The sequence below is a fragment of the Vitis riparia genome, chromosome 14 (assembly GCF_004353265.1).
Source record: "Vitis riparia cultivar Riparia Gloire de Montpellier isolate 1030 chromosome 14, EGFV_Vit.rip_1.0, whole genome shotgun sequence".
Classification (NCBI taxonomy): Eukaryota; Viridiplantae; Streptophyta; class Magnoliopsida; order Vitales; family Vitaceae; genus Vitis; species Vitis riparia.
Window position 1 is genome coordinate 17,424,850 of NC_048444.1, and position 27,446 is coordinate 17,452,295.

A 27,446-nucleotide genomic window follows, 5' to 3' on the forward strand; every position below is an offset into this window, starting at 1 on the left:
TACTGGATCCTAAAATCTACATGAGAATGAGTTTTACAAATGTAGACTAGAGTACAACTAATTGAAATGGACATGCAGGTCATTTAACGTCATTTGATAGGATTGAGACAAAATGTTATAAATTTGGTGTAGCTACAACCTTTTTGGACACTAGCTGGTGCTGTTTAGTTGGCAATGAAGGTTGAAGGTCAATAAAGATTGTCCAACAACTACCTGATTAAAGAGCAAGGGCATGATCAATTGGGGGATAATAGGTGACATGGAGATGTCAAGTAGAAATCAATAGCAGCGACTAATGATTTCAGAATTCTAGATTGAACACTTACTTCCAAGCTTGCAACCAAGGCCAAGAGTGTGCAATAATGAGAAATGATATTCTCGAAAACAACTTCAACTCATTTAAGCCCATGAGACACAATAATATGTTATAAATGTGGAAAAAAGGGTCACAAATCTTTTGATTGCTGAAAACAAGCCAACAACTTACTAATTAATGAAGATGAAGGGGAGAATAATGATAATGAGAAGATAGTGACGGAAGCTTAGGGTGATGGAGGGATGCTGGAATTCACAGAAGATGAAGTCACGTAGGAAGACCATGATCCTCCGAATTTAGTAGTAAGACGTTCCATGTTAAAATTAAAACCTTTAAAAAGCGATTGATAGAGAAACATTATTTTTAAAACTAGGTATTCTTCACATGGGAGGCTTTGCAATGTTATTATTGATGGGGAGAGTTGTGAGAATCTTGATTCTAAAAAAGTAGTGACAAAGCTCAACTTGGAAGTGTTGCCACATCGAAAGCCACATCGAATTACTTGCTTTAAAAAGGAGGTGAAGTGGAAGTAGTGCATCTCCTGTTCCCTTCTCAATTGGGATAAACTATTCAAATAAGGTTTTATGTGATGTGGTGGAAATGGAAGCTTGTCATTTGTTACTTGGAAGGCCATGACAATTTGACAATAAAATTGTGCACCATGGAGAGAAGAATGTTTATGGTTTCTACAAAAATGGATTTAAGGTAGTATTTGCCTCGAATAGTTTGTTAAGTCTAAAGTAGAACAGGAACAATCTTATGTGAATGTTCAATGCTTTTAAAAGAGTTCGAAGCTAATGGAGTTGCCTTTTTGCTGTTGGCAACAGAAGTCTTTGAAGATCAACAAGATGTTTCTAACGAAGCAAAGACACTATTGGAAAATTTCGTATAAGTATTTCCTATAGAGCTGCCAAGTGGATTGCCTAAAAAAAGAAGCATCCAACACTATATTGATCTAGTACCAAGAGCTAGCCTACCAAACCTGCCATATTACAGAATACCTCCAAAAGAACATGAAGAACTTCAAAGACAAGTACAAAAGTTGCTGCAAAAGGGATATATAAGGAATCAATGAGTCTATGTGCATTTCCAGCACTATTAACTCCAAAGAAAGATGGTTTGGAGAATGTGTGATGTAGGACAACCCTAGGATGGTTGCCTACACTTAAGGGTAGGTGGACTAGGGTTTTATTTTTAGGGTGTAAGGAGAGGAACAATGAATAAATTTTATGGTAGAGAAACTTACAAGATAAGAAATAGAGAGAAAGAAGAAACAATGAAGAAAAGATGGAAAACCTTAGAGTCTCTCTAAGGCTTTCTAGGAGTCTCACCATTGAGGGTTTAACTTTGCAATGAAAGAAAATATAATATTATTAATATCAATTCATCCCTTGATTTACATTGATTAACATATTTATAGGCTTGTCTAAGAAATCCAAAGTCTACTAGGACTTAATAACCTATTATGATTCTAATTCTAATTATAACATCCAAAATCTATTAGGACTCTATAACCTATCATGACTCAAATTCTAATTGTATTGTAACTCAACTAGCTAATCCTAATTAGACTCCAACAAATATCAATCCTAATTCAATTGTAATTAGTATAGTCCTACTTAAAGTTTACTTAGGTCTTCCCTTTCCTCATTGAATAAACTTTAAAAGGCTTTCCCCCGTCATTCTGCTCGTTGTTATCAATCTTGGAATGTCTAAGAGAATATTCTTCTTTTTCTCCTTTAAATTCCCAAAGGACGCCCTATTCCAATATTTCAATTTAGATTTAACAAAAGTTAGCTTCTTCATGAATTTAAGACCTTGCCAACCACCACCTTAACACTCCCACCACCCAAAACTAAATCTTCCTTGAAAACAGGGTGGAGCAGCTACACGTTCCTTGAATACTTCTAATTTGCATAGTGCATGTACAAATTTTCAAAGCTTTTGCAATTTGAAGTGGTATGCTTGGTATCTAATTTGACTCTTTCATTTTATGTTTTGGTATGGTATTTGGTAATACTTTTTTATGGATTAGAAATTCCAGCATCATATATGTGGAAACATCAAATCTTAAAGTTGAGATGAAATCAGCTGGACAAATATGACATTTCGAAGCATAAATTCATTGTAAACCCACAAATAAATATGAATTTCAAAATAAATCCACAAATAACTTTCTTAACTTTTAAATGTGCCTATATTTTGTTTTTTCTTTTTTTTTTTTTCTTTGTCTTCTGTTTTTTAATCCTCTGTACTTAAAATTAAGCATGGATGCTCTTTTGTCCACAGATTTCCCAAGGCAACCACATCCTTGTGTTTCAATTATTTCTTCACTCTAAATTTTTGCTGAAATTATTGATTTTTTTTTTTGGGACATTTTCATGGAAAATAACAATCCCATTCTACAGGTAAAACAGGCTGTGCTTGGCGTTCATGGTGTAGATGTGCAGTTCACAGGAATCAATTTCCTTGAATCTTTGGTACTTAGCATGCCTTAATCCTCACTAGTTGTTATTGGTTTTTACTTTGGGTTTAACGTATTTTTGCCAGATTTCATGACAGGAGTCTTTTCTTTCCAGGTATCTGAATTTTCTCCATCTACTTCAACTGCCATGGGCCTTCCTAGGGAGTTTCATGAGAAGTGCCTAAAATTGTTAGAACTAGAGTATTTGAAGGTTATCCATTTACTGCTGGCATCCTTTTAGTTATAACTTGTTTTCTTGCTACTCATATTGGAGTTCTCCTTTGAATATAGTATAGACCATTGTTTGTATGTAGACTTTATTTTGCATTGAGTTATTTCTCTCTTTATAATTGAATTTTTTTTTAAATCATAGACATTCTACTGTTGGGCACAAGATGCTGCTGTAAGTGTCACAAGTCGAATAATAGAATCTCATTCTGCTGTACCTGAGGTTAAAGTTTGTACTGCTGCATTACGTCTCATGCTTCAAATCTTAAACTGGGATTTCCGCTACAACACAAATATGGCTAAAGGCGCAAAACCGAGTATGGATGTTTTTAACGATGGAGTTCGGCATGATATTGCTTCACCTAAGAGATCAGAGTGTATCTTAGTGCAGGTGACAAATTTGTCCTCTAATTTCTTTTGATTTTCAGCCGAAGGTTTTTCTGGCATATTGAAATGGTTATATAGAAATTATTGACCTAAGTACCTCTCATGAGAAAAGATATAATACTCATCATGTGGTTACATCATTTCTTCTTGCCATCCTTCTTACATTCATTAAGATGTTTCTAAAATATTCTTCTTCTTGGGATTCTTCTTACATTCTGTTAAGAGAGAGAGAAGAAAACCTTGATTCTCATTCATGTAGTATCTACTTACAATTGAGAAAATATATATAACAAGGCTAGGAGTCCTAACTACCATACATGTGACCTATATTAAAAAAAGAGAAGATTGTACACTATAAATTCATTATATTCAACACTCCCCCTCAAGCTAGAGCATATACGTCATATGCACCAAGCTTGTTACAAATGTATTTAATCCTAGACCTCTGAGAGATTTTAGTGAAGATGTCTGTTAGTTGATCATTTGAATTAACAAAACTTGTAGCAACACATCCTGATGCGATCTTCTCTCTAATGAAGTGACAGTCAACTTCAATATGTTTGGTCCTTTCATGAAAGACTGGATTGGATGCAACATGTAAGCGGCCTGGTTATCACAGATGAGTTTCATCTGTTCATCCTTTCCAAATCTCAACTCTCGAAGAAGATGTCTCAACCATATGAGTTCACATGTTGCCAAAGCCATAGCTCGATACTCAGCTTCAACACTAGATCTGGCCACTACATCTTGTTTCTACTCTTCCAAGATATTAGATTGCCTCCAATAAAAACACAGTACCCTGAAGTGGAACGTCTATCTGTGGGTGAGCCAGCCCAATCTGCATCTGTGTAACCAACAACTGAGTATGACCTTTATTCTCGTACAACACACCTTGGCCTGGTGTACTTTTGATATATCGAAGAATGCGGATTACGGTATCCCAATGGCTATCACATGGTGACTGTAGGAATTGACTAACAACACTCACAGGAAAAGAAATGTCTGGGCGAGTAATGGTGAGATAGTTCAATTTACCCACGAGCCGTCGATATCTCCCAGGGTCTCCTAAAGGCTCCCCCTGTCCTGGTACAAGTTTGACATTCGGATCCATAAGTGTGTCTATCGGTTTACAGTCTAACATACCAGTTTCTTCTAGGATGTCTAAAACATACTTCCTTTGGGAAAGGACCACACCGGAACTGGATTGAGCTATCTCAATTCCCAAGAAATACTTGAGTTTCCCCAAGTCTTTGTCTGAAAGTGGGTAAAAGATGTTGCTTTAGTTTCTGAATACCATCCTGATCACTGCCTGTAATGACGATGTCGTCCACATAAACAATCAGATAAATACACTGCCTCGAGGAGTTATGATGATAGAAAACTGAATGGTCTGCTGTACTGCGAAGCATGCCAAACTCTTGAACAACAGAAGTAAAACGGCCAAACCATGCTCGAGGAGATTGTTTCAAGCCATATAGAGAATGGCGTAACCTGCACACTAAACCAGACTCCCCTGAGCAACAAAACCAGGAGGTTGCTCCATATAAACTTCCTCGGCAAGATCACCATGAAGGAAGACATTTTTAATATCCAACTGATAAAGAGGCCAAGAACACATAGCAACCATGGAGAGAAGCAAGCGGATAGAAGCAATCTTGGCAACAGGGGAGAATGTGTCACCATAATCAGAACCATAAACCTGAGTATAGCCTTTCGCAACTAAGCAGGCCTTAAGGCGATCAACCTGACCATCAGGACCAACCTTAACTGCATAGACCCAACGACAGCCAACTGTAGATTTACCAGAGGGTAAAACAACAAGATCCCAAGTGCCATTAGAGTGCAGAGCAGCCATTTTATCCACCATTGCCTATCGCCAGCCTGGATGGGAAAGAGCTTCATGAGTGCTCTTTGGAAGAGAAACAGAGGATATAGCAGAAACAAAAGCAGAATAGGGTGAAGATAATCGATGATAACTCAAAAAATTGTAAATAGGATGAGATTACGAGTAGAGCGAGTACCTTTCCGAATAGCAATGGGTAAATCATCAGGAGAAGGAAGAGCCGGGGCAGGAGAAGCCGAAGGGATAGGAAGTGAGTTAGCAGGTGCCTCAGCAAAAGGGAGAGGAGCAGCGACACGAGGGCGACGATGATAAACCTGAAGTGGTCGAGGAGGCACAACATCAGATGGGGAGACAATGGGAAGGGGCAAGACTTCAGAAACAGGAAGAGACTCAGAAGTGGTGGGAAAAGAATGGTGAGTCCTCAAAGAAAGTGACATCAGTGGAGATAAAGTATCGATGAGTCTCAAGGGAATAACAACGATAACCCTTATGAAGTTTGGAATATCCCAAGAAGAGGCACTTCATGGCTTTGGCGGAAAGCTTGTCCTGTCCAGGAGTGAGAATATGAACAAAGCAAGTACAACCAAAGACACAAGGAGGAAGGAAATAAAGTGGTTGGTCAGGGAAGAGAAGGAAATGAGGAATCTGATCATGTAAAACAGAGGAGGGCATACGATTAATCAAATAACAAGCGGTAAGAACAGCGTCCCCCAAAAATGAAAAGGAACATTACTATGGAGGAGGATAGTATGAGCTGTCTCAACAAGATGTCGATTCTTGCGTTCAGCTACCCTATTTTGTTGAGGAGTATGAGCACAAGAAGACTGATGATGAATCCCATGATAAGACATAAATGAAGTAAATGGGGTTGAAAAATATTCCCTAGCATTATCACTGCGTAACACACGAATAGAAATATTGAACTGGGTCTGGATTTCAGCATAAAATTTTTGGAAAATAGAGAATAACTCAGCTCGATTTTTCATTAAAAATAACCAAGTACATCGAGAATAGTCATCAATGAAAGTGACAAAATACTGAAATCCTAAAGTAGACACAGTTCGACAAGGACCCCAAACATCAGTGTGGACAAGCTCAAAAGGAGACTTTGCCCGATTATTCAAACGCTTTGGGAACGAGACACGAGTATGTTTCCCAAGCTGACATGACTCACACGAAAGCGACGACAAAGTGGAAAAACGAGGGACCATATTCTGGAACTTGGAGAGACTAGAGTGGCCCAAACAACTGTGAATGAGGAGAGGAACATCAGTGGAAATGCAAACTGCAGGAGATGAATCCGAGGTGAGGTGATAGAGGCCTTGAGACTCACGTCCTATGCCAATCGTCTTCCCCGTACTCCGGTCCTGCAAGGTCACAAATTTATCAGAAAAGGTAATAGAGCAATTAAGAGTACGAGTGATTTTGCTGATGGAAATAAGATTAAAAGGACATTGAGGAGTATAAAGGACAGAAGTGAGAGGTAGAGAAGGCAGAGGAAGGGCCAAACCAATACCTTTAGCTACAGTTTGAGAACCATTAGCTAAGGTAACAGTAGGTAAAGCAGAGGTAGTAGTAATAGAGGAGAAAAAATCCTTATTACTAGATATGTGATCAGAAGCTCCAGAATCTAGAATCCAGGGTCCAAGAGAAGATGTGTGGGTAAGGCAGACAGAAGCATTACCAGGCTGGGCAACAGAGGCAACAAAAGCCTGAGATGCCTAAGATGCGGAGGAGCTCGGAGGCTGAGGCAACTGAGAATCAGAGGACTGGGCCACATGGGCAGTGTGAGGAGGCCGTCCATGTAACTGATAGCAACGATCGCGAGTGTGGCCAAGTTTATTGCAATAGGTGCAATGAGGACGTTGGCCTCTACCTCGGTTACCATTGCGTCCTCCTCGAGAGGTAGTGTGAGAAACTAACACAGAAGAATCTGAAATGCTATCAGATGGCAAAGTCTGAGTGGACGAGATACGAAGGAGGCGAGCAAACACATCATCCAAGGACGGAACTGATGAACTACCAAGAATTTGATCGCGGACAGGCTCAAGATCCGGACGGAGGCCAATAAGAGTAAGGACCATGAAGAACTTATCAAGCTGTGTTTGTTGAGCCCCAACATCAGGAGTAGGAGGCATCACAGTCAAGAACTCCTCCTTAAGAGAGGCAATCTGGCCAATATAAGTAGATAGATCCAAGTCCTGTTGGCTGATATGGACAATAGCAGAAGCCACCTTATAAAGACGCTGGATATCATTCGTGTATAATCCTTTGGTCTGAGTCCAAAATTTAAAACAAGTTTGTAGGCCTGAAGATGAAGAAGGATCTTGGGATCAACTGATTGCCATAATACACTACATAACTAGGCATCTATCTTTCTCCACTGTACGCGCTCAACCTCAGGGATATCTGCCTCCTGTGTAACCAAGTGATCCTCATATCCTTGTCCCATAAACCAAAGTTCAACAGAGGCAGACCAAGAAAGATAATTTTCACTGCCAACCAATTTCTCCGAAGTAATCATAGGAGATCCAGATATGACAGAGGAAAAAATGGAAGTTTTAGTAGCCATATCCACTTATCTGGAGAATGAAGTATTTTTGGATCGAAGAGAGCCCTAATACGGCTTCAAATGCGGCTGAAGAAGGAAAAACCGAAGAATCGCCCGTGTGAGAGACCAAATAGAAAAGAAAAACAACCGTGGCACCACCGGAAAGGTAGAAGAACACTTCCCAAGGCACGTGCAGGGATTGGGGTTGAGAAAAAAATAGCCGGAGGATGCCTGAAAAACTGTGCGGAGGGCCAGCGGTGGCAAAAGAACCCCAAAAGAGGCACGTGCAGGGCTCGGATGGCAGAAACATGTATGAAGGGTGGCTAGTCGGCGTCAGGTGAGGCTGGAGGAGGAAGCGCGTCGCCGGAAAGTGGCTCACGCGCCCTCATGCGCTGGCGCGTGAGATGCAGTCGTCGGCCGGAAAAACGCGCGTGGGTGGCTTTCTGGCTCCGGTGCTTTGGGAAAAATTGGAGATCTCCTCCAGGCGCTCCTTGCGGTGTCGGAAAAAGACGTCGTCGGAAAAGTCGCCGGCGGTGAATGTTTTCTGACGACGATTCGACCGACCGGAAAGCTTTGGGGGTTGGGGAAGGTGACCGGAATGAAACACGGTCACAAGAAGGTTTCCCGAAATTGATGACATGGGGAAACTAGAAAGAATTAGGTTTTCTCCCTTGGCTCTGATACCATGTTAAGAGAGAGAGAAGAAAACCTTGATTCTCATTCATGTAGTATCTACTTACAATTGAGAAAATATATATATACAAGGCTAGGAGTCCTAACTACCATACATGTGACCTATATTAAAAAAAAGGAAAGATTGTACACTATAAATTCATTATATTCAACACATTCATTAAAAGGTCTCCAAAGTATAAGAATAGATTAAGCAGAAATTGCCAATTTTTAACATGTAATAATCTTTGTTTGTTCCATCTCCTCTGTTGCAATGTATTGGTGTCATTGTAATCCATGTTTTATGATGTGTACAAATCTTAAAAATGGCATAAGTAGAATATTGGCCTCATGTTTCAATGATTCATTTTAGTTGCTGTTGCTGTTGCTTTAATAACTCTCTTTGGTTCTCTCTTTCTCTCTCTCTCTCTCTCTCTCTCTCTCCCTCCCTCTTATTTTTTATCTTATATTTTATCTTTTTATTTTGATGTTAACTGCAGCCGGGTCCTTCTTGGCGGGATGTTTTGATTTCAAATGGTCATATTGGTTGGCTTTTGGGCTTATATGGGGCACTTAGGCAAAAGTTTTCATGTGAAGGTTACTGGCTTGACTGCCCTGTTGCAGTGTCTGCAAGAAAGCTTATTGTACAATTTTGCTCCTTAACAGGAACCATATTTCCATCTGGTAAAAATTTGACATCTCTTAGATTACCTCTAATAATTAGTAGGTTATTTTTTGTTACGTTTCTTATTTTGTAGAACTGAAAGCTTGTGATGGAGGTGCATTAGTGTTCTTTTATGAATAAATCAATAAGATGATTATCTACCAGTTGCTTGTTATGGATAGCATAAGGATCTTTCTGTGTTCTCAAAATCAATTTGTCTGGTCTGAACTCCATACCTTTTGCATTGTAAGACAAATTGACATATACCTGTTCTTTCTGTGCAAGATTTTAAGTTCTGAGTTGAGCATGCTTCCTATTTTTGAGGGGATATAAACTGTGATATCTTATAATCGAATGTGTGTCATCAGTTCTGGATTTTGTAAATTGGCACTGCCATGTTTGGTTTGCTGGATAAGCAATCTGGATATAGAATATATGGATTCCTGGATATTTTCTCCCTTTGAAAATGCAGGAATTTACCTTCTGAATAATGCTTTGATTTCTGGTAATTGGGATCATGTAATAATAACATTTGATGATTATGCTTCAATTTGGACAGTCATGTTAAAGGGACAAACTAAATGAATACCAGATTTATTGAGTAAGATAACAATGAAAAAAGCTTGTTTAATTTATCATTGTTGGTCATCAAAAAATTGTGCAGGAGCTGTTTTGATATGATTAATTAATTAATCATTTTAATTCTTATTAATAAACTGAATGCTAAAAAAAAAAATTATGGGTAGAATAAATTGATAAATTAACAAAAGAATGATTAATTAGGAGTAATCCTTTATATTAAGTGTAAAGGTCTCTGATATATTGATTCTAAATTAGCTTATTGTTAATATGATGATGATAAGATAAGAAATCTAGATCTTTAAATGATTTGAAGTGTCTTTCTTCCTTGTAGGATCTGAAATTCAAACCTTTGTAGTCTAGAACTGTTTATGGCCAAAATTCTTCTTTACAAGATTCAGCCTCTAGACCTTATATATAGTAAATAAGGTTTACCAGAACATTGTTTGGCAACTTTGTGCTTTTACTAGTGGGATATAAAAATCCTACCCTTCCCATGGGATTCCTAGATGCACAAATAAGAAATATAGAGGTTGGGGCAGGGACCTATCCTATCCTTCTATCCACTCTATATTGAACTAAGCGTGCAAATATGATTTCTGTATTTACCCATTTATTCAAAGCAAATGCTTAATATAGTTATTTGGAAAAAGTTTAACTCCTAGTTTAGTGAGGTAGATAATGATCATCTATTATATGTTAGGTGGACTCTCTTGTATTTTGAGGCAGCTTCGGGCTTGAAGATCAACTTGGAGAAAAGTGAGATCATCCCAGTTGGGAGGGTGGATGGGTTTAGTGGTTGGTTGGCTAACCAAATGGTTTAGTGGGTGGGGAGCCTTGTTTCTGATTATTTGTTATAGCCTTTGGGTGTATTCTTTTAAGTCTTTTTCGATATGGACTAAATTGAGGAAATGTTGAAAAGGTGGTTTGTTTCTTGGACACTTTAGTATCTCTCTTGAAAAACACCGTTTATGAAAAGGATGAAGAATCCTTAATATATATATATATATATTCAAAAACTGATCAAAATATAATTGAGCTTCTCTACTAAACAAGGAGAACTATACAAAATGGATTAGACCACATAAAACTGTACATAGATATCATCTCCTCAAACTCGGACTAAGCTCCTCTCATTGCTAACCAAGCCTTTTTGATCTACACACTGAATACTAATTGAGCTGAATGATATTGAGAGGAATGCCTTTAAAAGCATTAGTAGAAGAGGCCTATAAAAAGGAATAAAAGTGAGGTGGATCCCAAGTGTCTTTGATGTCCTCCATTTATCCTCAAAGATCTTAACATTTCTCTCTCCTAACACGATCCAAATCAATGTGAGATAAGTGATTTTCCAAAGGGCCTTGCTTGTAACAAAGCTCCCCAAAGCCTAAATGAAGTGATCATTATGTTGCCTATACTCTTGGGTTGAACCTAATCCATCCTAACCTGTTTGAATGGACTGTGCAATAACCCCAAATGCATTGAATAGTGTAGGAAGAGGTGGTTAATTGCCTCTCCATTCTCTATACATCAGATGCACCAATCACGGTAAACGCTTTGAAAGGTCTTCTCAACTGTAACATGTTATTGGTATTTACCTTTTTGTGTGCCATAAGCCAAACAAAGGCCTTGACCTTAGACAAGACTTTAGATTTCCATAAAAAATTGGTTGGATAGAAAGGAACAAGATTTGATATATTGGACAAGGTTAAAAAGGAATAGTTTAATGGGAATGAGCCTAAAGAGGACAATGACCAGCCTCTTGCATTTGAAACGGTTGGAGATGAGTGCATGAGAGTGAGAGATGACCTGAGTCTTTTAAGGTACTTGTAGAATAAGAAGGATTGGAAGGTAAATGGAATACATTTCTTCTTTTATTTCAATTTGTACATCCCACATATTTATACAAATACTCCTAGTACAAAAAATGGAAAAGGATTGGAAGGTAAATGGAATACATTTCTTATTCTATTTCAATCTATACATCCCACAGATTTATACAAATACTCCTAGTACAACAAATGGAAACTTTCCTAACCTAATTCTATGAAATCCCTTTGATTATAGGATTGTTCTAATCCTCTCCTTAATTACAAAAATATAGAACTATATTCTTTCCTAATTACATTCTTCCACACTCCCCCTCAAGCTAGTGAATAGATGTTTTCCATTCCCAACTTGGATATACTTGCTTGAAACGTTGTATTACTTAAACCTTTGGTAAGTATATTTGCAAGTTAATGGTTAGTAGATACATAAGGAATATAGATCAACCCACTATCTAGTTTTTCCTATATAAATGTTTGTCTATCTCTACGTGCTTCGTTCGATCATGTTGCACTAGATTATGTGTAATATTGATTGCAGATTTATTATCGTAGTAAAGTCTCATTGGGCCATCCCATTTAATCTTCAAATCTTCCAAAATAATCTTCAACTATAGTAGTTCACGAACTCCTTGGGTCATTGCACAAAAATCTGCTTTTGCATTGGACTTCGCTACCAAACTCTATTTCTTACTTCTCCATGTTACCAGATTCCCACCAAGAAAGGTGTAATATCCAGTGGTTAATCTTTTGTCAACCACAGATCTAGCATAATTAGCATTTGTGTATGCTTCAAGTACTTATCTTGAGTTTCGTTTAAATAGGATGCTCTTTCCTGAAGACCCCTTAAGGTACTGTAGCATTCAGTTAGCAGCTTGCAAATGAACTTCTTTTGGGTTGTGCATGAACCGACTAATCACACTTACAACATATGCTATATCTGGTCTTATGTGTGAGAGAGAAATGAGTCTTCCTACCAGATGTTGATACATCTCTGTATCTACCGCAACATCTTCCTTAGCTTCTCGAAGCCTATGATTAGGATCTATTGGCATGCTTATTGGTTTACACGCCAACTTCCCTGTTTCCTTGAGAAGGTTCATTACATATTTCTATTGAGAAATAAAGATTCCCTGCTTAGAATGTACAACTTCGATTCCTTGGAAGTATTTCAACTTTCCTAACTCTTTAATCTCAAACTTCTTAATCAAACATTGCCTCAAAGTCTGTCTCTCCTATTCATCATTTCCTGTCACAATGATGTCATCCACATATACCAGAAGAGTTGTAACTCCCCCTGAATCTGAAGGTTTGATGAACAACGTATGATCTCCCTGACTTTGTCTGTATCTCGTGTTTTTATCACTTTAGCAAACCTTCCAAACCATGCCCTTGAAGGCTGTTTTAGCCTGTATAAAGGTTTCTTCAGTTTACACGCCCTTTTAGTGGCTAGATCACTTCCAAATCCAAGAAGGATTTCCATATAAATTTCTTCTTCTAGATCTTCATTCAAAAATGCTTTTTTGACATCGAATTGTTATAGATCCCAGTTATAATTTGTTGCCAATGATAATGAAACTTTGATCCTATTCATCTTGGCAACTGGGGCAAACATCTCTAAATAATCCACGTCATATGTCTATATCCTTTAGCCATCATTCTCGCCTTATACCTTTCTAATGTTCTATTTGCTATATACTTAATAGTATAGGCCCACTTACATCCCACTAGTCTTTTTGTTGCAGGCAAATTTACCAACTCCCAAGTTTTATTTTTCTCCAAGGCCTCCATTTATGCATTTATAGCTTGTCCCCAATTTTCATTAGATAAAGCCTCAAATACAGTGGTTGGAATATGAATATTGTTCAAACATGTACGAAAGCTATTATGGATGGAGACAACTTTTCAAATGATACAACATGGGAAAGTGGATACAATAGACATTTAGTGCATTCACTCATTCCCTCCTTGATGGCAATAGGGAGGTTTTGGTCTATGGGTTTTTCAAACTGAAGTTTTGACTTAGTTTGTAAGGGAGGATGAGAGACCGTTACCTCATTTTGTGAAGTCAGTTCAGATTCTTGGACTTGTATTAGTTGAGGAATTGCAACTTTCTTCCTTTGAGTATACTTTTCCAATCATTCAATTCTTAGGAGTAGGCTCAATGGATGACTCGGGTTCAGAGTAGGGTAAAGATACTGGATCAGACACTTTAGGAGGGTCAATACGATCAATGAGAGGTATAGATACTGGATCAGACACTTTAAGAAGGTCAATAAGGTCAATGAGAAAGGGATCACTGAAACAGAAGTCCTGATACTTGTCTTCCTTGATGGAATTCTCCCCTTGAATATAAAGAGTGAGAAAATAAGACTCACTTTCGTTGAAAGTAATATTAGTTGAGACAAAAAAAAAATTGGATGGTGGATGATAACACTCATATCCCTTTTAAGTTAATGAATATCCTAAAAAAATACATTTGACTCCTCTTGGATCCAATTTTCCTCAGTTTGGGCTGTGAATATGCATAAAGGACACACCCAAATATCTTAGGAATGAGATGGTTTATGGTTCTCTTATTAGGATAAAATAATGAGAGTATTTTTATGGGACTTTTCAAACCTAAGATTCTAGAAGGTAATCGGTTTATGAGATGTGTGGGGTTTAGGATAACTTCCCCTCAATGAGATTTAGGCACATGTTTTGAAACAAAAAAGCTCATGTTGTATCATGAAGGTGACCATTTTTCCTCTCAGCAACTCCATTTTGTTATGGGGTGTTTACACATGATGACTCATGAATTGTACCATCATGATGAAAGTATGGAGTTAGAACTTGATTGAAATAATCTCCAGTGTTGTCAGATCAAAACCTTTTGATAGTGACACCAAATTAGTTTTTTTATCATGTTATGGAAATTTGGGAGAACAAAACTTACATTATATTTTGTTTAAGTAAAAAGATCCAAGAAACCCTAGTACAATCATCAATGAAAGACACAAACTAACGTGCCCTAGATATATTTGGAACAAGGTAAGGACCCTAAATATCACTATGAATTAAATGGAAAGGTTCTGAACTTTTTTTATTATTGATTGCTTAAGGTAACCAAAGATTTAAGACAAGGAGATACTATTTCCCTGTGCCTATTCATCATTTATAATTTGCAGATGATACCATCTTTTTCTCCAAAGCTTCAATAGAAGATCTACAAAACCTTAATCTAAATTTATTGGTTTTTAGGAACTTATCAGGGCTTAAGATCTGTTGAACTACTAATTTTCCTAAAAGATTAAGCTTATAGGATTTTTATCCACAATGTATATGCTCTTTAATATCCTCCTTCATGTGCGACCTTGTACTCGCAAGTGGAGTGACACACAGGTTTGTAGGCAAACAACTATAAGCAACCTCTTTTAGGCTTACACATGGGGTTGATAAATTGGAGAAATAAATATTATGCAATGAGGCTTGAACACATGGCCTCCTGCCTAACGAGACTCTAATACCATGTTCAACTATCAATTTTCCTAAAAGCTTAAACTTATAAGATTTAGGTCCACAATGTATAACATACTTTTTATCAAAATCAATTTAGACAAGAGCACTCTTGCTAATATCAACACAAGTCAAGACTAATCTCTAGGTTTGCTTCTATGCTTGGATGTCAAATCTTAAATTGGCCTTTATCTTATCTGAGTTTCCCATTAAGGGGAACCTGAAGGCAAACACATATTGGGTTCTATTGATTGATAGAATTTTGAGAAGATTGAATGGGTAGAAAAAAAACATTTTTGTCACTAGGATAGAATAACTCTAATTTAGACATAAATGTATAATATCTCAAGCTATTTTTTATCTGTTTTCAATATTTCAACATCGATAGCATCAAAGATTAAGAAATTGCAAAGAGATTTTCTCTTGTTAGAGTTTGAAGGTCAAGGAGGGCAAAAGGCTCATCTTATCAATTAGAACATAGTTTGTAAGCCTAAGAAGTTTGGAGGTTTAGGATTGAAGAAGATCCCTTTGAGAAATACTGCTCTTTTAGGGGAGTGACTTTGGAAGCTCCACAAGGAAACTTTTTCCCTTTGGTATCAAGTTATTTTGGGAATTTGGGAGACACATCCTAATGGAAGGAACAACAACATTCTGACCAAATGGTCATATTGGTGCCCTTGGAAGCCAATTGCACAGATTTTCCAGTTTTTTATTCACACTTGTTTTGTGGTGGGTGATGACATGAGAATTCGCTTTTGGGAAGATTTATGATTGGGGGATCAACCTTTATGTTCATGGTTAAAAGTCTCTCTATTTTAACCATCCTTGGCAATGTGTCTTCTTTTTCTTGGAACCTTAACTTCCATCACAACCTGACTAATTTGAAGATTGAGGACTATGGAAGAATGTAATTAGAAAAGATTATAGTTGTATATTTTTATAATTAAGGAGAGGATTAGGACAATCCCATAATCAAGGGGATTTGATAAAATTAGGTTAGGAAAGTTTCTATTTTTTGTGCTAGGAGTGTTTGTATAAATATGTGGGATATACATATTGAAATAGAGGAAGAAATTTATTCCATTTACCTTTCAATTCTTCTTATTCTATGTGGTATCAAAGTCTTAGGCTCTTAAATCTAGAAATATATATATATATATATTATCAGAAACGAAAATATTGTATTAATAGTAGTAAAGATACAAGAGAAAGATGAGAGGTCCTTCCCTCAAAATACAAAATCTGATCAAAGTAAGAATACACCCCTTCATAGAAAACTATATACAAAGATAATCCCCAACTATCTCAAACTTTTAAATCACAAACCACAATCTAATTGAGTTGTAAAACACTAAGAGGAAGTCCTTTAAAAGCAACAATACAAGAGGCCCATAGAGAGGAATAGAAATGAAGTAAATTCCATAACATCCCTTCCGATCTCCCCTTATTCTAAAAAATCCTAGCGTTTCTCTCTTGCCACAATCCACAAGAAAGTGAGGCAAGCGATTTGCCAAAGTGTCTTGCCTCTAATTGAATTCCTCAAAACTCTAAATGCAATAATTATCATGTCTTCAATACTCATTGGTGGAACCTAATCCAACCTTACTAGATTGAAGAGTTTGTGCCAAAGCCTAGCAGTTAAAGGGCAATGTAGAAAAATGTGGTCAATCGATTCTCCATTTCCTTCGCATAGAATGCACCACTAAGGACAAAGGGATTTGTAGGGTCTTCTCAACTGAAGCTTGTCATTGGTGTTTACCTTTCCATGTACCACTAACCAAGCAAAGGCCTTAACCTTTGAAGGGGCTTTTGATCTCCACAAAAACTTGGTCGGAAGGAACAAGACAAGATTTTAGAAATTTGACAAGGTTAAGAAAAAAGATTTAACAGTAAACAAAGCTTATTGTCTTTGGGGAATTGGGAGAGAATTCGTTTTTGGGAAGATTTGTGCAATAGCCTTCCCAACCACTAGACAAATATATGGGGAGAAATCCTAGGAAACTTGTGCAATAGTCTTCCAAGGACATTTGTGTGACCATCTAACCACCATGTTGGCGTCCCATCCATTAAGATGTGTCCCATAGATACTCGCAATAACCTGATGCCACAAACCACTTCTTTCCCTAGGGAACCTCCAAAGCTATTTCCTTAAGAGAGCATTATTTCTCAAGGAAGTCTTCCCAAATCCCAAACCTTTCAACTCTTTTGGCCTACAAATAACATCCCACCTGATAAGATGATCTTTTTTCCCTTCCCCCACCCCGGATCAAAGGAAATCCTTTCGTAGTTTCTCAATCTTTGAGGCTATTGATGCTGGGATCTTGAAGAGGGAGAGGAAATAGCTAGGGATGTGAAATAGACTTGGCTGAATTAAAGTAATCCTCCCCCCTGAGACAAAAGAGTCTTTTTCCACCCATTCAACCTTCTCGATATTCTCTCAACCACCGGATCCCAAAAGAAAAAAAGATTTCTTTTTGGATTTTATTGTTGAGTTGTAGATCATAGTCGACCTTCATTGTTGAGCTTACGGTTTCCCTCACATCTGAGTCAATCTTCATTGTCAACCTTAAGGTTTCCCTCTGCTGCAAACACAGCCTCGTACTCACTCCACAAACTCAGATCATGAACTCAACAATTGGATACCTCAATTTTCATCCTCACGCCATTCTCCTGACGCTGACGTCCTTGTGAACTCGTCGTGAAACTGAAATCACGCCCTCGACTTTGCATTTGTACAAATCTTCTTTCCCACAAGCCTCATACTCCTAGGGTTTCATAATCAGATTTAAGGTTAGGCATTCCACTTTTGATCTATATAGTATTAGTTGATAAAGATAGACTTGTTTGTATGGACCATTTCCATTTTAATAGGTTTGTTTTTATGAGTTTGGCTAGATTCCTTGACTGAGCATGTTTCATTTGTTTTCTTGGATGCTGAAGTCTCAATTAGGCCAAAATCAATCCTTTTGAATTGAACCAAACTAATCTCAATATGCTTGGTTTGGTTTGATTTTTCTCGCCACATAGGTGTGGTTCGGTTTGCTTCAGACACAAACCGATCAAGTTGGTTCGGTCAAAATGTTACCTAATAACTGACCAAACTGAGCCTCCTTACACCCATACTTATACAAGTAGGTCTAAACTCTGAGATTTTGTTAGTTTGACTCTTTTTTGGCACAAACAATGAAGGTAGCATTAATGCTTTGGTTTAGTACTTGTTATTGTGGAACTCTCAAGAAACCCTTAAAATCCTCCTTGATTACATCCCAACCCTCCTAAAACATTGCAATGTTGAATCTATTATGCCTAGATGCCTTTTCCTTAATTGAAATACGACATTGTAAACCTCCTCTTCTAAGAATGGGTGGTCTAGCCATGCAACCTTCTTTATTGAAATGGGAGACCAATTCAATCCTTCTAAGCTCCAAGAGTTGCCAAGGGGCTTGGAGTGTAACTTTCTAAAAAAATGTACTATCTCCTCCAAGATGTTTTAAATGTTATCTAGAATTACCTCATCTTCAAACAATGAGGACTTTTTGAATTTTTTTATTTTGCCTACTATTGGCCACCCTTTGGAAATACTTGGAATTACACTTCATTCTTTTTCCACATGACCTTAACTTTTTGTCTCTAGTGCACCTCTTCCTTTAGCAAAATATCCCTTAGTTCCCTTTTCCTTAAGACCTTCATTGTTAAAGTTCAGGAGTCAAATTTCCTTCTTGCTCACCAACATCAATGCTAACGATGTCTAAAAGAAATTTATTTATTTATTTATTATTATCTTTTTTCAGTTGTGATTTGACAAATTGTAGTTTCTTCATGATTTTATGACCTTCCCAACCTTTCACCTGGCACTCACTCCACTAAAGACTAAATATTTTCTTGAAATCTAGGTAACCAAATGTTTTGAAACCTAAATGGGTTCAACCCCACTTGAATGGATTGGTTTCTAGAACGATTAGACAACGATTAGGAGTCAATTTGGAAAGCACTTCTTAGAGGGGATCCCACTTGTTTGAATACAGAAGTCTATCCAACCTCTTCCAAATTGGAATTCTTGCATGTTTGACCATGTGAAAGACCCAATTCTAAGAGGAGGGTCTATTAATTCACTTTCTCTTATGAATCTATCAAAATCCTTTATGTTTGAGGTTAAACTAGAACTACCTAACTTTTCTACAATTCCTCTTACTATGGTAAAATCCTCTCTCCTACCCCAACACACACACCATTTCGAAAAAGTTAGTCTAAAAAGGTTTTGTAACTCCATCTAGAAATCCTACTTGAGATTCAAAATGTTAGGCCCATAAACCGAGGCAAGCCAAAAAAATCCCCTAAAACATCTTTCTATCTTGCCAATACTTTTCTAGTTGACCTTTGTTACTCTTAGAATGGTGAGAAGCAGATTGGAGGGATCTAAAAGTGAGTTCCTTTTGAGTGGGTGGATTGGGGGTGGGGGAGATTTTAGGGGGTGGAGGTGGGTTGGTTTGGGAGGCCATTGAGATAAGAAGATTCACTTAGTTGGTGGCAAGTATATGCTTGAAAAGTCTGATGTTAGCTTGGGTATTAGGAATTTTAGGCCTCTTAATATGCCTTACTTGGTAAGTGGCTTTGGAGGTTGTAGTGGAGCATGGCAGGTTTCGGAGAAAGGTGATTGTTGAAAGCATGGAGAAATGGAGGGAGGTTGGTACACTATAGAAGGTAGAGAAGTTGAACTCCTTTTCTAGTTCTAGTGTTAAGTAGATAAGCTGGTTTGGAAGATTGATAGAAAGGGCTTGTTTGGAGTTATATGGTCTATAATTTGTTAAATGAGTGAGAAGCTGCTACTTTCCTATCTAATTTGCTTTTTTGAAATTTGAGGGTGCCTTATTTTTATTTTTTTGTTTTTGCTTTTGTTTTTGTGTTTTTTTGTTTGTTTGTTTGTTTTTTTGTTTTTTTCTTTTTTTTTGTGTGTGTGTAAATCCTTACCATTGGGCATCTCATCGGGATAGGGTGAAAGCTGGTCAATTGGTTTTACCTTTGCAGACAAGATTCTGAATCAGCAGTCACATTCTCAGCCTTCATGATTGGCTGCTGCATTATGGTCCTAGATTTTCTGTCCATCAGGTGTGTTTTGGGTTCTTCCTTGTTTTCTGGGCATCAAGCGGGAGATAGTTTGGAAGTTGATTTCTCTGCCTGTTCTAGATGGTCTAGAAAAAGGCACAATATCAGAACACTTGAAGGATTGGAGTAATCTGGTCTGGAAGCAAAAATATGTTCTTGAAGACCTTTCTATTCTATTGATATTATGGGCATGGGTTAGGTATTGGCATGTGTTGTACTGGCTTTAGCTTTTTCTCCTTTTGTGTTTGTACATGGGTTACACCCCTGCTTTTATTTGGAGCTTTTATTAATTCATTTACCAAATTTGCCAAAAAGCTCATTCAGGTTAACTAAATTTTTAGTGATGTATTACGCACTTGCTCCTTCACTTGAGCCTCAATCTACTTCTGCTAAGTCATATTATCTCCTCAACTCTTCAATTACATTGTTCCTTTAATCATATAGCAGCATGGGTATTTTCGTGGGAGTCATGGGTTACACCTGAAAAAAGGATTTCCTAAATAGAAATAGTGCATGTAATTGATTAGATTGGTGGAACCAATATGATAGTGGTTCTGACTCTTTTAATGTTTATGTGCCATGGTTTAATTGTTATGTGAAATGTCCACCTACATTCGCTATTTGGCTTGTTCCATTTTCATCAATATATTCCATCTGATTGGATAGCCTAGGATTTTTATGCCTTAATCTTCCTTCCCTTGGATCTGGGAAAAAATGTGGCTTAAAATCCATAGAAACTGAGTTTAGACAAGGTTCCTAGTATTAATCCGGATCTTCTCATCTTTGTTGTGCTTGGTTTGCAAAAAACTTACCTTGAGAAAAATTAAACTTCTTTGACCTGAGCTGGGATATACTTTCACCCAATGTCTGCTGGAGTTTCTTTGCTGGCCTAAAGGCACATGAGTTGTCTTTAAAGTGTCCTCTTTAATCAGGAAATGTCTGTCAAAGTGAATATTTCAATCTCAATTTTCCTTGCTCATCTTCCTTGTAGCCTTCTCTACTTTTCTTAATACTATCATGTCTCTTTCCAGCTGTGACCCAGGGTACCATTGGCACACCCCATATAAAGCCACTAATTCCACTGCAATTGATGATTTTTGTCCTCTGCTATTCAAACCATTGAAAATGTTAGTGATAGGTGATTTTGAGAAGATTTCGGCAACAGAGTAATCTTTTCATAAAACCTTGAGAAATTTTAGAGGATGCAGTCATATCCATCAAAACTCTATTATGTACCTAAAAAAGTGAGGTTAGGCATTGTCCTGGAAAATAACATGCGATATGAATGAAAATTGTCTTTGGAAATTTTGGTATCACAGCCCTGTACCTAATTTTTATGTGTGAGTCCAATGAGGTGTTATTAGAAACCTGTTTTTGTTTTTGTCCCTAACGAGTGAGTTGTTCTTGATCATCTAGCCAATATGCAAGAACAGCACCTTCTACAACTGCTATCTGGAATTATACCGTGGATCGATCCTCCTCATGCTGTTTCACAAGCTATTGAATGTGGAAAGAGTGAAAGGTTATATTCTTGTAAATGACCTTTTCTGTCTTCATTTTATGTTCCATGTTCTTACAATTTTTTGAAGCCTCACATATTCTCTGGTTTTTTCAGTGAGATGCTTGATGGTTGCCGGGCATTATTATCTATGGCAACTGTGACTACTCCCACTGTGTTTGACCAACTCTTGAAATCTGTAAGGTTGGTGACAATTTTTCATGGTAGAATTTTGTTGTCATTTTGAGTTAAACAAAGGTTGCCTATACTGCAGCATCCTGATATAATATCATGTATGAAATGATGTAATTTTGATTTTTTTTTTTACTGTTATTCAGCCCTTTTGGCACTCTTACACTGCTATCAACATTGATGTGTGAAGTGATTAAAGTCCTAATGGCGAAAAACACTGAAGAGGAGACGTGGAGTTGGATGGCACGCGATATTTTATTAGATACGTGGACCACCCTTCTCATAGTATGTATTTTTGTCACACTATTATATTTGATATCTTGTTATCATATTCATGCAAATATTTAAGTGTCCTCTTACATCTTTATCAGCGTCGTTTAAATAGAGGCTTTACGACAGTGTTGGTTTAATGCCCATCCTGTGGTCACACATTATTTTTACCTGTGGCTTGCATTTGATATTAATAAGACATGGTTGCTTTTTTATTTTTTATTTATTTATTTTTATCATGAAATGTGTTTTTCTTGTTAATGTACTCATGCAACCATGCAAGTATCCTCTTTATATTTATCAATGTCTCTTCATAGTATTGATTTAATCCTCATTCCTCTGGTAAGACATTATTATTATATATGAAAATTTATGTCTAGTTTGCATTTTAGAGGGTTTTAATCAATATGACATGCTTACTTTCGAACATAAAGTTCATTTCTCTTCCTAAGCTTAGAGTAGTGTTTGATTTGTTTAGTAGCATTTCATCAAACTAAAAGAACTTTTAATGTTCTTTCCCAGCCAATGCATAGCATAGGTGAGAATGCTAGGTTTCCATTAGAAGGAATAAATGCTGCAGCCAATCTCTTTGCCTTGATTGTAGAGGCTGAGCTAAGGGGTAATTTTGATGTTTTATTTCTTTTCTGTTTCTGCATTCTGGTTATCCTTTTCTTGCCATCTCATAGCATTACCTTTTTGCGTTCTAGCTGCTTCTGCATCAGCTTTCAATGACGATGAAGACTCTCAATACCTTCAGGCTTCTATTTCTGGTGTGCAATTAATTTTAACAAAACATCTCTTTACTAAGTTTCCAGTCATGATTGTTAGTCATCATGATCATAATTCTTGTTGTCATTGTTTGCTCTTATGTTTTCTTTCCAGCCATGGATGAAAGGTTAAGCTCTTATGCTCTTATTGCAAGAGCTGCAATTGACGTTGCGATTCCTTTACTCACAAGACTGTTTACTGAGCGTTTTGCATGGCTCCATCAGGTGCTTTTTCCACTTCATTTTAAGAATTTATATTCAGTGTAAACCTTATACTAGCTGTTGGGTTGATAATGGTATGTTATCTTCTTATCTAATGCAATTTTGAAACTTTTCCTGTGACTAATTTTCCCCCAATATTCCACATGATCTGGATCATCTGCTAGAAGGCGGTTTACTATTAGCTGTCGCATAATTAAGATGGCAGCCTGGCATTCTGTTTGAATGGTGCAAGAATGATATCACTTCATGATAGATTGTCAACCTAGCCAAGTCTTCTGACTTGTGGGTTTTATAAAAGAAAAAGATTTGTGGAAAATTTTGGTCATTAATGAATTCCTAATTTAAACCTAGTTCTGGGATTTGTATTTTCAGCCAAAAGTTGTTACTGGTGTGTGTTATGTGTCTGGATTATGGCAGAGCAGTGGATCATCTTTTTCTTTATTGTCCCAGCTGTGTTAGAGCTTTTGGCAGTAGGTTGTTAGACTTGTTGGGATTGATTGAGTTCCTCCTAGGGGTGTGGTTGACATGTTGATCTTCACTTTTTGGTGCTTGGTTTGGAGGCAGAGTTCTGTGGTTGGTGGTATGCCTCCCTTAGATTTGGTTGATATGGCTTTAGAAGAATGACCAGACTTTTGAGGACAATTGGAGGACTCCAAATGCATCTTTGGATGTACTTTAGTTCCTATCCTCCTTCTGGGCATCCATCTAAGTTTCTGTACACTACTGAATAGGGTATTACTAGATTGGAGGCTTGCTTGTATTGTCAGATGGAGGATCATGGAGGTGAGAGCTAAGTGGAAACCTCCTTGAGCAGGGCAACTTTTGAGTTCAATTTTGATGGATGCTGGTTGGGAAAACCTTGGTCAGTTAAGGATTAGAGTTGTGATGGGGAATCAGTATGGTAGTGTGTTAAGGGCTTTCTCTAAACCTGTTGGACTACGAATAGCTATAGAGAGAGTTTTAGATTGCCCTTTCTCTTGCATTTGATGCTTAGCAAATATTGTTGCCCAACCCAAAAGCCAGTCAGTTGGTGTCTTTTGCGGGATATTTTTATCCCTTGAGGGAATTTCCTTGTAAGCCTTCACATTTTTGTGAGAGTCTTAAGCTGTGTAAGATTGTTTTACTAAAGCATTAGAGCAGGTTTTATAATCCTTTTGTTTTGATCCAGTATTGTGAGTTTAGGAGGGATTTCCCTTCCTAAGGATCTTTTTGGAAAGTTAGAAGCCCCTTTGATGTCTCTTTTTCTGCATCAATCAATAAATTTGTTTCATCAAGTTTTGGAAAAAAAAAAATGGTGTCAGAGATTGAGGCCCGTTTGGAAGGCCTCTGATTGCGTGGATCTCTGAGGCTGTTTAGTTTATTGGAGGAAGATTTTCATGGGGTTCAAAGGAGAAGCAAGGACCATGGAAACTTGATGTGTAGCTAAGATTAATCATGGATATTGCTAGATGCTTGTGATGTTCCTTCTTCTGGGATCCTCACCTAGAAAAATACATCATGGATCATTCAGCAAGATGAGGGGCTGCACAGTTAGGTTTTTAAGGAGTGGCAACACAGTTTTGTATGTTTACTTTCTGAAATGTGCTTTTGATGGATCTCCTCTTTTCTTAGTTCTGGTTTCTGGATGTAGGCCCTTCTCCTTTTGGTCAGGTTCTGTATTTGTGAAGGACATCTCTCATCCTCTTTCCCATTTTGTTTTCAATCCGATGAATTTGTTGTTTCTGATGAAATAAAGAAAAAAGAATTTCTTGGAGTTTGTTGAGGGTGAAAAAATGTACAAAATATAATATTTGAGTTATACATAATTTTAAATGCCTTTTAACTTTCTGATATATGTATGTGTGCATGTGTGTGTTTCTTGTTAAATTGTGTGACTTTTAGATGTTATACATGATTGGTTGAAGCTGAAGTTTGAAGTTCTATTTTTATTCTTTTGCCAGGTGGGTATCATGGTCAATCTCGTGTTTGTATAGTTCTATGATTAATCAAACTGGTTGTTAGTTGGGAGTTTTCTAAAGTGCTTGAAGCATTTTTTTGGAGATAAGAGGCTATCTGGACAGTCTAGTAGGTGCCACCTTAATTTTCTAAAAGAAGTATTCTCATATATGTGTAGTTGTCATTGTTTAAATGGTTCTTGTTGACAGGAAGGTTGCTGAAGCGGTTGGGAATTTTTTTGCATAAACCTCAAATATATTTTTTCTCTGCTTCAGGCCATTTCCATTATGAAAGTTCCGTAGGAGGAATAGAGGCTCCTCAGACTCCCTAAAAACCCCCACTCCACATGGTTGTTTAAGAATTTCATCAAAATGGTGCCTAACAGGCACAGTAATCATACAAGGTGTGCAGGACAAAACAGGAAAAAGGAAGAAACTGAAAAGTAACTCTCTTAACTACCACTTTCCTATTATCTACGAAGTCAAGAAAGGAAAAATTATGAATCCCCCAACACTGCTAAACCACAAAAACAAAGCCTTAAGAAGACCATCTTTCACAGCTTGACCTTTCCACACCACACCTTCAAACACTCTTTTGTTTCACTCTCTTTACATGAACTAAAAGAAATATGATGGGATTTTCTTCCCTTGCACCTTGAAATTCTAGCCTATGAAGCTGGCACGTGAAGTAACACACCTTTAACCAACTGGAGGACCCAAGAAAACACAAGCAAGGAGAAGATGAGATGTCACAAGCTTAACACTCATTTGACCCCAATTTGCAATTAATAAGAATTCTCTTTTTTCTTGTGGAGGCAACACTAATCATTCATTAGATTTCCCCTCAAACTGCCTCCAGAGGAGAAAAGACCCACCTTAGAAGGTAAATTTGGTCTTCGCATCTCTTTAGCTAGGAAGTTGGAATACCCCCTATCAAAGGCTATAGTATGATCTGATAGAGGAAGAGCCATTCCAAATGAACTTATCTATCAAGCCATTGTAGTCAAAGGGTTCAGAGCCCGTAAAAAGGACTCAGCAAAGGCTAACTCCCAGCCTCAGAAACTCCTCTAAACCTTGGATTCCAGCAAGCATGTGGGCCCCATCACTCTCATTTTATGCAGTTGGTCACAGAACATTTTCTTTTTTTATAAGCAAACATAAAGTACATATCAACAAGAACTAATCAATTAAAAAGGAGGGGGGGTCGGTGGGGTGTGTATCTGATCTAGTTAATTTTAACGAACTGTGATTATGGCTATACGGGTTTTGTTGCTTAAGCATTACCCTGAGACTAAAATTTGATGATGGAAGGACATATGTGACAATTGGTATTATCTTTATGTTCAATCCTTTTCTGCCATGTGTGCATAAGTTAGTGATGGTTTCAAATCATTGATCTTACTTTCTCATTTCTAGAGTTCATCATATTGCTTGTAGGGCAAAGGCATAACTGATCCAACTGAAACTTTGGAAGAACTCTACTCATTATTACTGATAACTGGACATGTTCTCGCAGATGAAGGAGAGGGAGAAACACCTTCGGTAATTTTTTTTTTCCTTTCAGCTAATTTCTAACTATGGTTCTTGCAAGTACACCCAGTATATGATTGATTATTTGCTTTTAGAAGTCCAAAGCGCTATATTCATTTAAGGTGACCATGTAATTCTCTTGGCAATTTTTTGTCTATTTACTTGATTTAGCATTATCTAAGATATGCACTAGTGAACATTCAGTATGTGAGATTCTGGCATATGGAAAAAAGGATATTCCATAGTCATAGGAACATTTGGCATCTCTACATCGAAATACTTGTTTAGTAGTCACATAGATGCATCAATTTACCAGCACATAGCCACAATTATCCTGTTTCATACATAAACTGCTAAGTTTGCTTATCAAAGGCAACTAACTGGCCTAGTTTGATAATCACAATGGCAACTTGCTGGTGTAGTTTCATGATGCTAGAGAAGCTCCCTCTCTCCTTATCTCTCTCTCTCTCTTTTCCCCTACTGCTCCCTTTCCCTCTCACTCTCACTCTTTACTAGGAGTTATCTTGTTCGATACATAAATTGCTAAGTGCGTTTATTGCAGCAAGCTAATCAGAGGCAACTAACTGTTGTTCTAATGTGAAGATGACAAGGCAACTTGTTGGTGTAGTTTCACAATACTAGAGAAGCTCTCTATCTCTCTATCTATCTATTTCTCCCCCATCTGCCCTCCCCTTCCTCTCTCTCTCCCCCTCTCCAAATATCTCCCTCCCTCGTTCCTTCCCCCTCCTCTCTCTAGCTCATTCCATCTCTCTCTCTCTCTCACTCAACACCCCCCTTCATTTTTAACTTCTACTTTATAATTCTTATAACACTCGCCCTCCCCTCTCCCAGTCTCCCTCCCCACCCTCTCTCTCTCTCTCTCTCCCTCTCCCTCTCCCTCT

General features: G+C 37.5%; 1 protein-coding gene across 8 annotated transcripts in view; it reads left to right on the plus strand.

The window, feature by feature from the left end:
• LOC117930779 (exportin-4-like) overlaps positions 1-27,446 on the plus strand; it is a 90,089-nt gene that overhangs the window by 49,099 nt on the left and 13,544 nt on the right. For 6 of the 8 annotated variants that reach the window (XM_034851501.1, XM_034851503.1, XM_034851502.1 and 3 more), the window contains 11 exons: positions 2,725-2,796; positions 2,896-2,991; positions 3,154-3,399; positions 8,962-9,145; positions 21,548-21,653; positions 21,747-21,833; positions 21,968-22,106; positions 22,614-22,710; positions 22,799-22,861; positions 22,974-23,083; positions 26,452-26,556. In XM_034851501.1, the coding sequence (XP_034707392.1) occupies positions 2,725-2,796; positions 2,896-2,991; positions 3,154-3,399; positions 8,962-9,145; positions 21,548-21,653; positions 21,747-21,833; positions 21,968-22,106; positions 22,614-22,710; positions 22,799-22,861; positions 22,974-23,083; positions 26,452-26,556 (1,305 nt within the window). Of the gene's footprint in view, positions 1-2,724; positions 2,797-2,895; positions 2,992-3,153; positions 3,400-8,961; positions 9,146-21,547; positions 21,654-21,746; positions 21,834-21,967; positions 22,107-22,613; positions 22,711-22,798; positions 22,862-22,973; positions 23,084-26,451; positions 26,557-27,446 lie in introns of those variants that run through there. The other 2 variants (XM_034851507.1, XM_034851508.1) reach the window with 2 other exon arrangements.